This window comes from Pelodiscus sinensis, chromosome 6 (genome assembly GCF_052426305.1).
Source record: "Pelodiscus sinensis isolate ZL-2025 chromosome 6, ASM5242630v1, whole genome shotgun sequence".
Taxonomy (NCBI): domain Eukaryota; kingdom Metazoa; phylum Chordata; order Testudines; family Trionychidae; genus Pelodiscus; species Pelodiscus sinensis.
The window spans coordinates 98747600-98760742 of NC_143057.1; the positions used below are offsets into that span (position 1 = coordinate 98747600).

General features: G+C 42.3%; 1 protein-coding gene across 1 annotated transcript; it reads right to left on the bottom strand.

Annotated features, from left to right (window-relative positions):
* Positions 1-10562: 10562 nt before the first annotated feature.
* HSPB3 (heat shock protein family B (small) member 3) lies at positions 10563-12049 on the bottom strand. Its single transcript, XM_006139541.5, has one exon. It carries the CDS (start codon positions 11941-11943, stop codon positions 11500-11502), a length of 444 nt encoding a protein of 147 aa, XP_006139603.2. The 5' UTR covers positions 11944-12049; the 3' UTR covers positions 10563-11499.
* Positions 12050-13143: the final 1094 nt, after the last annotated feature.

Genomic DNA, 13143 nt, shown 5'->3' on the forward strand with positions numbered 1-13143 from the left:
GGATGAGCTGATCCAGCAGTGCACTTCCATCTGTGCCACAATGCGGGAGGTCCTCAGCTTGCCTGCCCCTGTCATGGGCACCGCTCCCCCTGCACACCAGGCCCCTGCTCCTCCTTCCCCCCCAGCCCCTCCTGCTCCCGAGCCCCCAACAGCTCTCCCCCTCCAGTCCAGGCCAGGACTGGTTCTTGCTCCACTCGATCCCAAGGCCGTGGCAATACCAGGATGCAGGGAGGTGGCAGGACCCTGTGATCAGGAAGCAGCGGTCTACGTGAGCCCCTCTCCCAGTTTTCAGTCCCCTACCACTCCAGTTAAAGGACATTTCAGTTATGTAACAAAATCTTTATTTTTGACTGACAGATTTACTTTTTTTTATAAACAGTGAACAGTAAGAAGAGAAAGGTGTTTTATACACAGTTCACACCTGTTCTGTACTGCTAGACTGTGTCTAGACTGGCCAGTTTTTCCAGAAAATCAGCCACTTTTCCAGAAAAACTTGCCAGCTGTCTACACTGGCCCCTTGAATTTCCGCAAAAGCACTGATCTCATGTAAGATTGTCAGTGTTCTTGTGGAAATACAATGCTGCTCCCGTTTGGGCAAAAGTCCTTTTGCGCAAAACTTTTGCGCAATAGGGCCAGTGTAGACAGCTCAGATTTGTTTTCCGCAAAAAAGCCCCGATCGCGAAAATGGCGATTGGGGCTTTTTTGTGGAAAAGCACGTCTAGTTTGGCACGGATGCTTTTCCGCAAAAAGTGCTTTTCCGTTAAAAGCATTTCCGGAAAATCATGCCAGTCTAGACGTAGCCCTAGTGTTTCTAATAACAAAAAATTCTGTTTACAAAGAAAACTGGGTCTATGTCTTCTTAATGGGAAGAGAGTGAGGGTTGTGGAGGGAAAGGTAGGGTGGGACAGGCCAACCCACTCATGGGGGAGGCCCTGGGGAGAGTCAGTGGGCTCCTTCTGAGAATCTCTCCCTCAGGGCCTCTCGGATTTGGACACCAGCGTGGTGAGCCTGGCAGATGGCAATTGTCTGGGGCTGCTGAAATTGCCTGTCCTCGCCATCAGCACCTGTCCCCCACCCCAACAGAAAGGCCTCCCCTATCCTCTCCACCAGGTTATGGAGGGCGCAACATGTGGCCAATACCTTCAGGATGTTGCCTTCGCCCATCTCCAAGCGTGTGAGGAGGCAACAGAACCTCCCTTTCAGACGGCCGAAGGTGCATTCCACCTGGATGCAAGCCTGGCTTAGGTGCATGTTGAAAAGCTCCTTGCTTGCATCAAGGTGGCCAGTGTAGGGCTTCATGAGCCATAGCATCAGGGGGTAGGCCACGTTGGCCACCAGCATCTACACATCCCTGAGCACAAGGTGCCACTGGGGGAAAAATGTTCCTGCCTGCAACCTGCGGTACAGGTAGGAGTTCCGGAATATGCGGGCATCATGTGCCCGCCCCAACCACCTGACACAAATGTCCATAAAGTGTCCCCAGTGGTCGACGAGGGCCTGCAGCACCATGGAATAGTAGCTCTTCCTGTTTATAAACTGGGCTGTTCGATGGGGCTATGCGCAGATTGTGATGTGTGTCCCATCGAGAGCTCCTCCACAGTTCAGGAAGCCAAAGGTGGCAAACCCAGCAATGATGTTGTCCAGGTCCCGGAGACAGACGAGCCTCTTCAACAGCTCCGCATTGATGGCCCTCACCACCTGCAGCACGAGACAAATAGACAGACGCAAACCAGGGAGTTAGACAGGTTACCTAAGCGCTTGGGAGGAGAATCCTCCCCCCCCAACCCACCGCTTCCCTTGTCAGGACACCTCCCTCCCCCGCATCAGTGAAGGGGTGGCCAAAGAGCGGCCTCCAAGTGCACTCCATCCCCCACTCTCTCTTGCCCTTGCCTGGCAGTCTCCCTTTCTCAACCCCCCACTCAGCAGGGTCTGTCTCCCGACAGTGACTTACCTCCATCAAGATGGCCCCCACGGTAGACCTCCCCACACCAAAGTGGTGTGCCATGGAGCGGTAGCTGTCGGGGGGTGGCCAGCTTCCACAGGGCGATTGTGACTTGCTTCTGCAGGGGGATGAAGGGCTGCTGGTGGGTGTCCTGGTGTTCCAGAGCAGGGATGAGCCAGGCACACAGCTCCAGGAATGTGGCCTTCCACATCTGGAAGTCACGGAGTCAGTATTTGTTGTCCCGGAGCTGCATGACGAGCCAATCTCACCAGTCCGAACTTGTCTTGTGCCTCCAAATCTGCCTGTCTCCAAAAACGTTTGGGGGCAAGGACAGAGCTCCTGCATCCCGGAGGAGAGTCTCCGCAGTGTGGTCTGGGTCCACATGGGCAGGAGATTCATGACAGAGTCATGCAGATGCAGCAGAAGCTGCAGCATGGCAATGTGGGGCTATTGCCTGCCCCCTGGGGCAGCTCAGGCTCCATGGCCAAAAACATGGTGAAAAACAGAAAAAAAACCCATACAAATAAACTGCTAGGGTGTCCAAGGAAGCAGGGCAACCCCCAAAGCAAGAATTGCAGCAGTTTGCTTTCCCTTTAGGAGGTAGGCAAGCCAGAAGCAGGAGTAGAGCAATGGCTGTCCAGGGGGATCCCTTTAAGCATGCGTCTCTGCAAACGCAGGCAGCAGCACCTGGAAATAAAAGCTGTCCCCATACCTTGCCAGAAGTACTTCCGGGTGCCTTCTTTTTTTCAACAGAGCGTCCGGCAGTCTGGACGCTCTTTTTCGAAAAAGCGGATCGATTTTTCAATCCGCATAATGTAATCTAGATGCTCTTTTTCGACAGAGGCTTTTTCGAAAGATTCTGTTGAAAAAGCCTCTGTCAAAAAAGGCTTGCAGTCTAGATATAGCCCCAGGGAATAAAGCGGCCAGACAAAGGAAGAACAGTATGTGATATGTACAGTTTGTACTCTGGCTGTTGTGTGCTGCCCAATTGTCTCCTGGGGACCATGGCAGCTGAGACATAAATCAGAGCAACCTGATTTTCCTTTTATTTAAACCAGTGCATATCAGGAGTAACTCCATCTCCTACAGAATAGCGCAAGTGTAAAATTAGTAAAAAGGAAGAGGAGAAATAGGCATTATGGGCCTGATTTTCCATTTCCTCTGGACTTTATGCCACTTTTGCAGGCATGCACCTGCAGTCTTTCGTCACCTCCAGAGATAGCAAACTCTCTCGTTGGTAATGCTTTGATTTAGATGCCCTGTGGCCTTCGACCAGCGCTGCCTTGGAGTCCTTTTTGTGGCTCTGGACATGGAGGCCTTGCAGAGTCTTTAATGCTGTAGTTGCATCCTATTGGCTACTTTTCAATGTGCATATTTGTGAAACAGACAAAAATTAGCCTTCTGAGTTTATTTATGTTGTGCACTGAACAAGTTTATTTTGTAAAGGTTAATGAGAAATGAATGGCTTTATCAAAACCAGAACCCAGGACTGTGTGTAGATTTGTGTGTTAACTAGGATATGGAAACATATTGATATTCCATGTTGATACAGCAGTCAGCAGCTTATTAGCCTCTAGCCAACTTCCTGAAAAATATTATTATGGTTCTAAATGTTAATGTTGGTTTTGGTATTTCAGTTCCAATATTAACTTGAACTGGGGAATAAGACAAATCATACACCTTTTTAACATTAGGCTAAATGCCCTATGAAAGAGCTCCAGATTATAATAAAAATACACAATATAATAAAATGAGCCTCCATATTAATTTATCTGTGGGTATGCTTGTCTGTTTCTTAGCTCCTAGACATACATTTTTATTCATAGGAGTGGACATTTTGGCCTGCATAAATCTGATTTCAGGATATATTCTTATCTCATAAATTCATCAAGGCAGGGATTTGGTTATATTTACAATTTGTGAAGTGTTGGTCACACTATCAGCTATCACTATAGTCTTCTAATGTATATTTAAGAAAGTTGGTGTGTTTGTTTGTCTATCCCTGTGTCTGTCTGTTTATTCAAGAGCTCCTTCTAAACAGTAAGAGGAAGGACCACCACATTTGGTATACAGCTTCCTCTTATCACAACTTAAAGTGAGGTAAGGTTTGTATGTGCCTGGAATGGGATTGTTTCTCATAAAACCATATATAACAGAGACAGCATCATCAGGAAGGCGAGAGGAGCCAGCTGGGCGGGATGTCCTCCATCCCTCATCCCAGACTGCCCCTATCCGGGGCCTTCTCATCTCCCAGGCACTATTTAGGATGGGCTGGGGGGGAAGGGGCTGAAGCTCCCCCCACTTATATGAGAGCATTGTTGGCTGTTCCCCTTCATCAAGAAGGGAGGAGAAAGTACACAGTTTGCTGAATTCCTCACTTTAGCTGGCTAGTGCAGGGATCAGAGGAATTTAGACCTGCCCCAGCCATGGGATATGCACCCCTCCCCCAGGGCTGTGCTGCTGGAGCTGCAGCTGCAGCTGCCATGGAGAGGCACTTTTCACCTGCCCGAAGTTGCTTCAGTGAGAGGACTTGGGTAGACTTCTCCAAGGGGCAGCCTGCATACTGAACCCCTCAGCCCCAACCCCAGACCAAAGTAATGATTTCAATAGAGAAAAACAAAAAATTAATTGAGTTAAGGACCCGAGTAATGATGGGTATATTTTCTAGTATTGATATATTTACAAAGTATATATGAGATAATATTAAAATTACATGGAGTTTTTGCTTGCTGCATGGATTGTAGATCATAAGATTCTGTTTTTTCAACAAGAGAATAAATGAAATACTTTTTATTTGTCAAAATACACTTCAGACTCATGAATCATTGACTCTCCTGAGAATGACAGCACAGCTATAGTGGTAGCATTATTATATATTGTTTACACTTACGTCCATTTACAGCCAAACTTTTAACTATACAAAAGCTGTGTCTTCACATACTTAATTCTTCATACTTCTAACCACTTGTGCAGTTCCACCCTGGATGCAACAATGGAAATTGGCACCAGCATTTTGACTACCACATAATCTGTCCTTGCTCGACTCAGCTGAAGACTACACATAGTTAAAACACTAGAGGCCTTTTTACTCCAGTGGTCCCAAAATTGCTATCACTGATAGAACTACAGTGATTAATAGAGGGGAAACTTGAGGGAAAATCTGAGTGGAAAGTAAGCCAAAGAAAGTGAGTAAATGGTGTATTTTAAACTTTGATGTACTGAAGATTTAAACAATATGTAACATAACTCATATTTCAGCCCAAAAGTTGTAGTTAAAATTGTTTTAGAGGGACCTTAACTTGAACTTTTAAAAACTGATTAAAAGAATCCAACATTTCTCAGAAAGCCACTTTTAAATATTGTCTTGACATCTTAAAAACCTTTTCCTCAGTTTGTTGTAAGAGTTTTCCTCCTGCCCCGTTTTTGTTAGAAGGTTCTTTTAGACGAACATTATAGCACCACTGACAAACATACTTAGGCCCAGCCCTCCTTCCCTCTCTTTCTCTCTCCGCACATTCCTGCCTACTGCCTCCTTAGTGGTGGTTTGCAGAGCCTGGGGAAGACTGATGGAACTGCGAACTTGACTAGATACAAAGTGCTACCAAAATGCACAGTAAACAAGTTAAAAAAAAAACCAAGACAGAAACATAAAATTATTCTGTAAATTCTCTTGGTTTCAGTCATTTTAAGAGTTTTCTTGTAGTAATGGAAAATACAAAATGTGCAGATAAAAATATGATTTTCAAGTTGTCAGTGTCCTTAAAGAAGATCCAGTATGGGAGACTCATCTCTTCTGCTATCACCAAAGTGCCACTGTGGGTGGTGCATTGAGATATGCTGTCTTTAAGGTGAGATGTAAATAGGGTTGCCAGATAGACCCCGCCAAAAAAACTGGACACACTTGATCGTGGGCGGGGGGGGACTGGTCAGGAGGTGAGCAGGGCAGGAAGCAGAGCTGGCGGGAGGTCCAGGGGCCACGGGGCTAGACAGGAGGAAGGGGGGGGGCCGAGAAGCAGAGCTGGGGGGAGGGTCAGGGGCTGCGGGGCTCGATGGGAGAAGAGGGGGGCCCGGAGGAAGGGGGGCGGGAAGTAGACCTGGCAGGGAGGAGTGCAGCCACTGGCCGCAGCCGGAGTCTTTTGGGCCGCGCCCCCAGCAGGCACTCTCTTTAGTTGTGAGGAGAAGCCGGGCAGGGGCGGGGGAGAGGGTGGGAGTCACTCCTCCCTCCTGGCTTCTGCATGGAGACAGAGGTTCCCAGCTGAGAGGGGGGGCCATGATTGGCGCTGGGAGCCTCTGGTTGCATGCAAAAGCCAGGCGGGGGGAGTGGCTGGGAGTCCCTGCCCCCGCCCCGCCCCACCTGGCTTTTGTGTGCGACCACAGGGCTCCCAGAACCAATCACGGCCCCTCCTCCCAGTCGCTCCCCGCCCCCGCCAGGCTTCCGTCTGGCGCCCAGCCAGGAATTCAGAAGATACCAGACATTACACATGTCTGGTATTTTCTGAATTTTTCTCCTGGACAGACGGTGCAAATACCGGACTGTCCAGTAGAAAACCGGACAACTGGCAACCCTAGAAATGATGAGCATATCTGTCTCCACAGTTGGTTGCCAATGTGGAGGAGAACTATTGCATGGCCCTTCTAAAAAGGAGGAGGAAATAACCTTGATTTGCAGGATGCCCATCAACATTCTTTCTTTCACTAATGACTCATATGTTGTAGTTCTAATTCAGACAATAAATAAATAAATTAAATTAAATTAAAATAAAAAAATCACATCAATAGGAATTTTTCCTGATTCTGAATTGAGTAAGGTCTGCAAGATTTGGCCTATGTTAGAGGAAATTTGAGGAGCACAATATACTCTTTTCAGATATCCAAGGCTGTGTCTGAACTATTCTTGAGTGGATAATGACTGTCATATTTCCTGTGTTCACTATGAGTATCCAGTTGCATAATAAGAAACTGAATACAGAAGATACTATACAAAACTAAGTAAGTCCTCAGAAGTTGAGGATGCTTAGGATTTTGCAGAATGACACACTTTATTTTTGGGCCCTTGCTCTTGGTCATTAATCCAAACTTAAGACTTCTGAAAGGCATTTTTAAAGTGCTTGGAATCACTGGGATACTGGTTGATCAATTAAATACTTAATCCCTTCACCGCTGGGAATCAACAAGGCTCAATAACAGCTGCTCTGCAGTTCTTACAGCAGTGTATATTGCTTATTCTTGGCCAGGCTTTTGTAGACCACCAGTGTCAGAGTTCTTTATTTAATCCTATCAGCATATCATAAATCTGCCTTGAGCTATGGCTGTTTTGAAATTCTATGTTATGTATAGAACTATCACTCTTCTATCCATGAGCAATATTAATATGTCCTTTCTTGTCTCTCTGATTCGCATGTAATCATTTTAGAAAAGCAAACATTAGAAATAACATTCAGAATGTTAGTTCAGCCTCTTAGAAAGAACATGCAACTGTTTTGCCAAATATATTGAGGCAAAAATCCATTAAAATAATGAATTCAAAAGCACTTAATAAACTATCAGGGCAAAATGAATGAGACATTTTCTCTTGAATTATACTTAATATTACAATATAGGCAATAAGTGTATTGTTTCTTGATTGGCTGATGCATTTTCCAGAATAGTACCCAAAGTATGTATCTGCTTGTTACACACACTATGGTTCTGCTCCTGTGCCCATTGCAGTCAATAGCAAAGTTCTTATTGATTCTAGATCAGATTCTTATACTGCACCCTTCACTGTAGCATGTGAATGCATTTTAAAGGCCTAATTCCCTACTACTGTCACTTTTACACTAGTATAATTCCAGGGACCTCAGTGGAATTCATATCAAATTTTGAGCAGGTAGAGAGTAAAACCCTTTATTCTTAAAGGTTGGTCTTTTCACATTTCTCATCACAAAATTCTCTGACAAACTTTATGTTGTATGATTGCTTATATAAGGATTAATGTATACATGAGTTATTCTGGGATAGCTATTCCAGAATAACACTGAGTATGGAAACTCGGGGGCAGTGTCTATCCTGCACCCCTTTTCCAGAAAAGGGATGCAGATGAGACAAGTCGGAATTGCAAATGACGCGGGGGATTTAAATATCCCCCGCTTCATTTGTATAAACATGGCTGCCGCTTTTTTCCGGCTCGGGGCTTTAAATCAGGAATAAGGGACCTTTCGGAAAAGGCTTTATTTTCCGAACGATCCCGTCTAGACTGGCGCTTTTCTCCGGCAAAGCCCCGAGCCGGAAAAAAGTGGCAGCCATGTTCATACAAATGAAGCGGGGGATATTTAAATATTTATTGCAACATTTCAAGAGTTAGCAACACTTGATGTAGAATGGACAAGTTAAAGAGCTTGTCCATCAGCTCCCTTGACTCCAGGTTAAATGCTCTAGCACAGCCTCCAGAGCTTTCTTCTCAGAGAACACAGATAGAGCATTGGCATATTATGGAGTACGAAGGAGTTGACATGCAAAGAGGCACATGTGGTTGCAGGAAAAGTATGTGTTTTATTTGCAGTAGCTCAGATGTGAAACCTACTTGCAACAGCATTACTTCTGGGTGTAGAGATTTCAACTATAAGCCTTCCAGCTGTGTGAACTCCATTTGACCAACACAATGGTTTCACACCAGTGTAACCCTCACAGACTTTAATATAATTACTCCTGACTTACATCAGCATAAATTAGTTCAGGATCAGCCCTTTATGATTTGAAAAAATCTAGAGCTGGGTGTAGCAGTTGCATTCTTCTTGGTTAGCTCTTCTCATGTGTATATAAATGCAAGTCAAGCTGTCAGGATTATGGACTAATTACTTGTCAAATTTCCGTTTAGTCAGAACTTGATTTATTTATAAAGTCATCCATGGGTTTTATGTTTGTATAACTTTTTTATAATTGGCAAATCTATATTTTGCAAATCTCCTATGTTATCTCTGAATGCTTTCTCTTTAATAACAGATGGGGTGGATTTTTTATTTTAAATTATCATCTTTTTCAAATTCTTTGTAAAGTAAAATGAGCGAGACGAATATTAAGGTTTTTTAAAATGATACTACAGTATAGCTGGTTACCTCTATATAATCCACATCTCATTACATCTGATGGTGTAAAAGCCATTGTTCTAAATACAGTAAATACTCGTTTAACATGTGCCTGCTTAACATGTTTTCGCAATAGCACGATTTTTTTAGGGAACATTTTTCGAATAACACACGAAAATAATCAAGTGGCAGACTACTTTACATGGCGGTATAAATTGGTGAAAACAATGGTAATACGCACTAGTGGATGAATATACGTGGTCACAGCGTTCCTCCGCTCACTCACGTGTTTATCTTTGTGTTTTGACAAACCACAGTGACTTGAGTTGCTAGATATCTTGTGTTGCTAGATATCTAATGTTGATGTTGATGACCCAGCACCAACAAAAAAGTGACTTTGCCATCACCAGCTGAAACTTCATCACCACCTTTTCCATTATTTTTAATGGGAAAATTGATTCCGCATAGCATATTTTCGCTTAGTACGAACATTTTCAGAAACACATCTATAGTGTTAAATGAGGAATTACTGTACATCTAATCCCAGATTTTCATCTAAAATTTGCAAATAAGTATAATTTATATCTTGGGTTCAATGAAATCTCTGGATCTGAAAGATTCTGAACTTTGAAATGTTTTGAATCTGGATCTGAATTTTGTAACTGGAATCTCATTCAAATTTCCTCAAACCTATGGATACAGAAAGACAAATGTATTGCAGCAGAGTGACCATATGCAATGAATTGCAGGATCTGGACTTCATTTCTTGTGCATCATTTCTTGTGAAAAGCAAACTTACTTTTAAATTGGTATGAGTTTGTAGTGAAAATAAAAATAAAAAATGGGTATATGGCCTATTTTCTTTCCCAAACCAATGGTTTTCAATTGTCTTCAAATGTAATTGATCATTAATACAAACATTTCTAAACATGGCAACACAAACACACAATCGTAGTGCTTTCACTGTAAATCAGAAACTAATGTTTTTGTTAAACTATGATTTGTGATTTAATATACGCAGAATTTTTTTTGTATTTGATTTTGTTCAAAAATGTTTTTAACGTGTCTGAACAGCAGATGGCTATCAGAAAGAGTCTGTATTTAGCTTTGCACTTTCCACTCTGCATTCCTTTACTATTCATAGCACAGCACTCATACTTATCTTAAGTATACATAAAAGGAGGCAGTTTCATTTGCAGCTGCAGTTCCCCTAGAATGCTTTGAGTATTTACAGTACCATTTGTGACAAATCTTTTTTAAATGTTGAGGACCATTTGTTAGAAATAGCAGACAGAGTTCTGTCTAAACTTAGTTATACAACCCCAATGAAATGAGTGGGATTGCTATAGTGTAACTAAGAGGAGAAACTTCAGGGGGTAGCCGAGTTAGTCTGCACAGGAGGAGAAAGTGGCCCTGTGTTCTTAATGAGGGGCCACATCTTGCAATCACACCCAGGCATTTGAACCCCTCTGCTGGTGCAGAGCTAGCTGGGCTCTGAAGGACTGAGCATCTGCTCCCATAGAGCTAATTGTATGATCAGGACTTTTAAGTACTAAAGAAAGTCATAGAACAAAACATTTACATGATTGTTATCAAATTGATTGTGTATATTTATTAGATTGAATTCACCTCTAGCACATTAATGCCTTTAAATCAAGGGCAGCTACATAAGAATGACTTTGATTCCTTTGAACTTTTATTACTGAACATCATTTTGCTTCTATTGTTGGGAGAAAGCCAGGATATTTAAATAAATGAACTGAGATTAAAAAACAAAGTGTTAAAAAATTTCTATCAAAATAAGTTGACTCAGTGTTAGTAGAAAGATGGCATATTTTGAAACATTGCATTTTCAAAACACTATTTAATGTTTATTCTGTTGTTCAGTAGTCCCTTAAATACATTTTAATGGAACATTTGAAAGCAATTTTAGAAATGAATATGAATTCAAAATGTTTTGCCAAAAATTATATTGCAGACCAAATGCATGCTGCTCATTCATACTTCGACATCATCTAAGAAAGCTGAAGTTAATATTATATGATGATGTAACTAATAAAAATATGGCATTTTTCTGTTATGTAAATTAAAATTCCTTAAAACTGATGGACTAATGTCAGTGGCTCCTTTCATTATTCATCTCATGTATACATATTACAAAAGTAAATCCCATTTATTGGTATTTTATACATGCTTTATACTTGGTATCTTATCAGAGAGCAATATATAAAATACTTTTCATTTGTTATGATTGCCATAAACTTTGATTTGTTTAAAAAGCAGAGGTCTCCAACACACACGCAGCTGGAGGAAGGTGGTTTTACATTTCACATCAAACAATAAAACTCAACATGCCAGAAATACATGCAAAGTTTTGTTCTTATCTCCGTTGTAAATGCAAACGAACAACTCCACATGCATGGCTGCATTGCAAAGCATTGTTTGAATTACATTAGGACTAATGTCATCTCACCAATAACAATTAACAAGACTTTAATCCATTCCCTCTGAGCTTTTCATTTCAACAACCAAAATGCCATCATGGCAAAAGAGTGCAGACAAATCTTTTTTCTTGACTCCATTAGGTAATTTGTATTGTCTTATAAAGCTTCTGGATATGAAACCATGTTCATCCATCCTAGGTCCATGCTGAGCTTTGATCAGGAGCCAGCCTTCAAAAGTCTGAATGATGATATCTTCAGGACGGAACTGCACAACATCCAATAAGACTTGAAAACTGGATTTGCCTTCTTCTGTGCTATTCTCTGCTGCAGCTGTAATTGTTGTTGCACGTCTGTTTTTCACCTCAGCTGTGGATGAGCCTGGCAATGCATATAAAAAGTGATCCAACTTGCATGCTTCCAGATCTTGGACAGCAAACTGCTCTTGATAACGTACAGGAGTTTCCACCCAGTGTCTTGTAATTACTCCTTCCATTGCTGAGAGAGAAATATGAGTTACTGCTTTCTGATAGCCAGAGAAAGCAATAGAGTCAGATTGGCGTAGTGAGCTCCTTCCAGTTGCATGCCTACTCCCAGACTAATTTATCAGTTGATGTAGCCTTTCATTTTTAGCACTGGCAGAGCTTAACACTTAATTGGACGTGATTCATGTTCATTTTTATACATTGACAATACAGTACTATTTATAGGACATGTGTCTTCAGTGGCTTTGACCATTTTTATGCATACACTAAGCAGTATAAATGAAATTTTATTGTACATTTTGTTCTTTTCACATTAGCCTGTTTGTTGTTATGACTAAATAAGGTATTTTAAAGGTTCTTTTAATTGCCTAAAAAGGAGTTTAGTGTTCTGTTTCTCAAGGGAAACTACCACAGAAGCTGTAAAAGTTATATTTCTTCTCATTGAAATAAGGAAATTATTTGGGGCAGGAGGACATGAGCTGTTTGAGAGTGTGAGAAAAACGAAGTAGGGTGTGGTTTCACTAGAAAGTTATCAGGTGCCTCTAAAGTTGCGGCAGAGGTTTTGCAGGAACCAAACCATGGGTGCTCCTGAGAAAGTTATTTGTGGTCTGTAGGAACAACTGAAAGGTAACTGAGATGCTGACTCAGCAGTTAAGGATCTTGGTGGTACAGTGGGAGAGACCTGTGATTTGAGTCTGACAGTGTGATGAAATATGAGTCTGCAATTCCAGACTATAGCTCAGACTCAAAAGACTGAGGCCTAGTCTATACTAACCCCACCATTGATCTAATCTTCATGACTTCAGTGTAGCAGAAGTAGATGTACTTATCAGAGTGTCTTGCATGCAGGACGGTCAACGAGCTGCTCTCCCATCAACACCAGCTACTCTTCTAAACAGACGTGATAAATCAATGGCTGGTTGATTGATCTCTGCAGTATCAATCCCCAGTACTGTGGAAACAAGCTCTCAATGAGCCCTGAAATCTCATAGTAAAAATGACAGTTGAAATAACTGGATGTCCTGAGTTTTGGTGAAATTGTGAAAATGGCTAACTTTTTTCTGATAGACTCATAGACTTTAAGGCCAGAAAGGATTAGCATGGTCATCTAGTCTGACCTCCTGCAATTGCCAGCTACCGAACCTCACCCATCCACTTCTGTAATACACCCATAATCTCTGGCTGAATTACTGAAGTCCTCAAATCATGAT

Coding starts and splice junctions, on each gene's coding strand:
- HSPB3 (XM_006139541.5), bottom strand. CDS start 11,943: ATGGAAGGAGTAATTACAAGACACTGGGTGGAAACTCCTGTACGTTAT.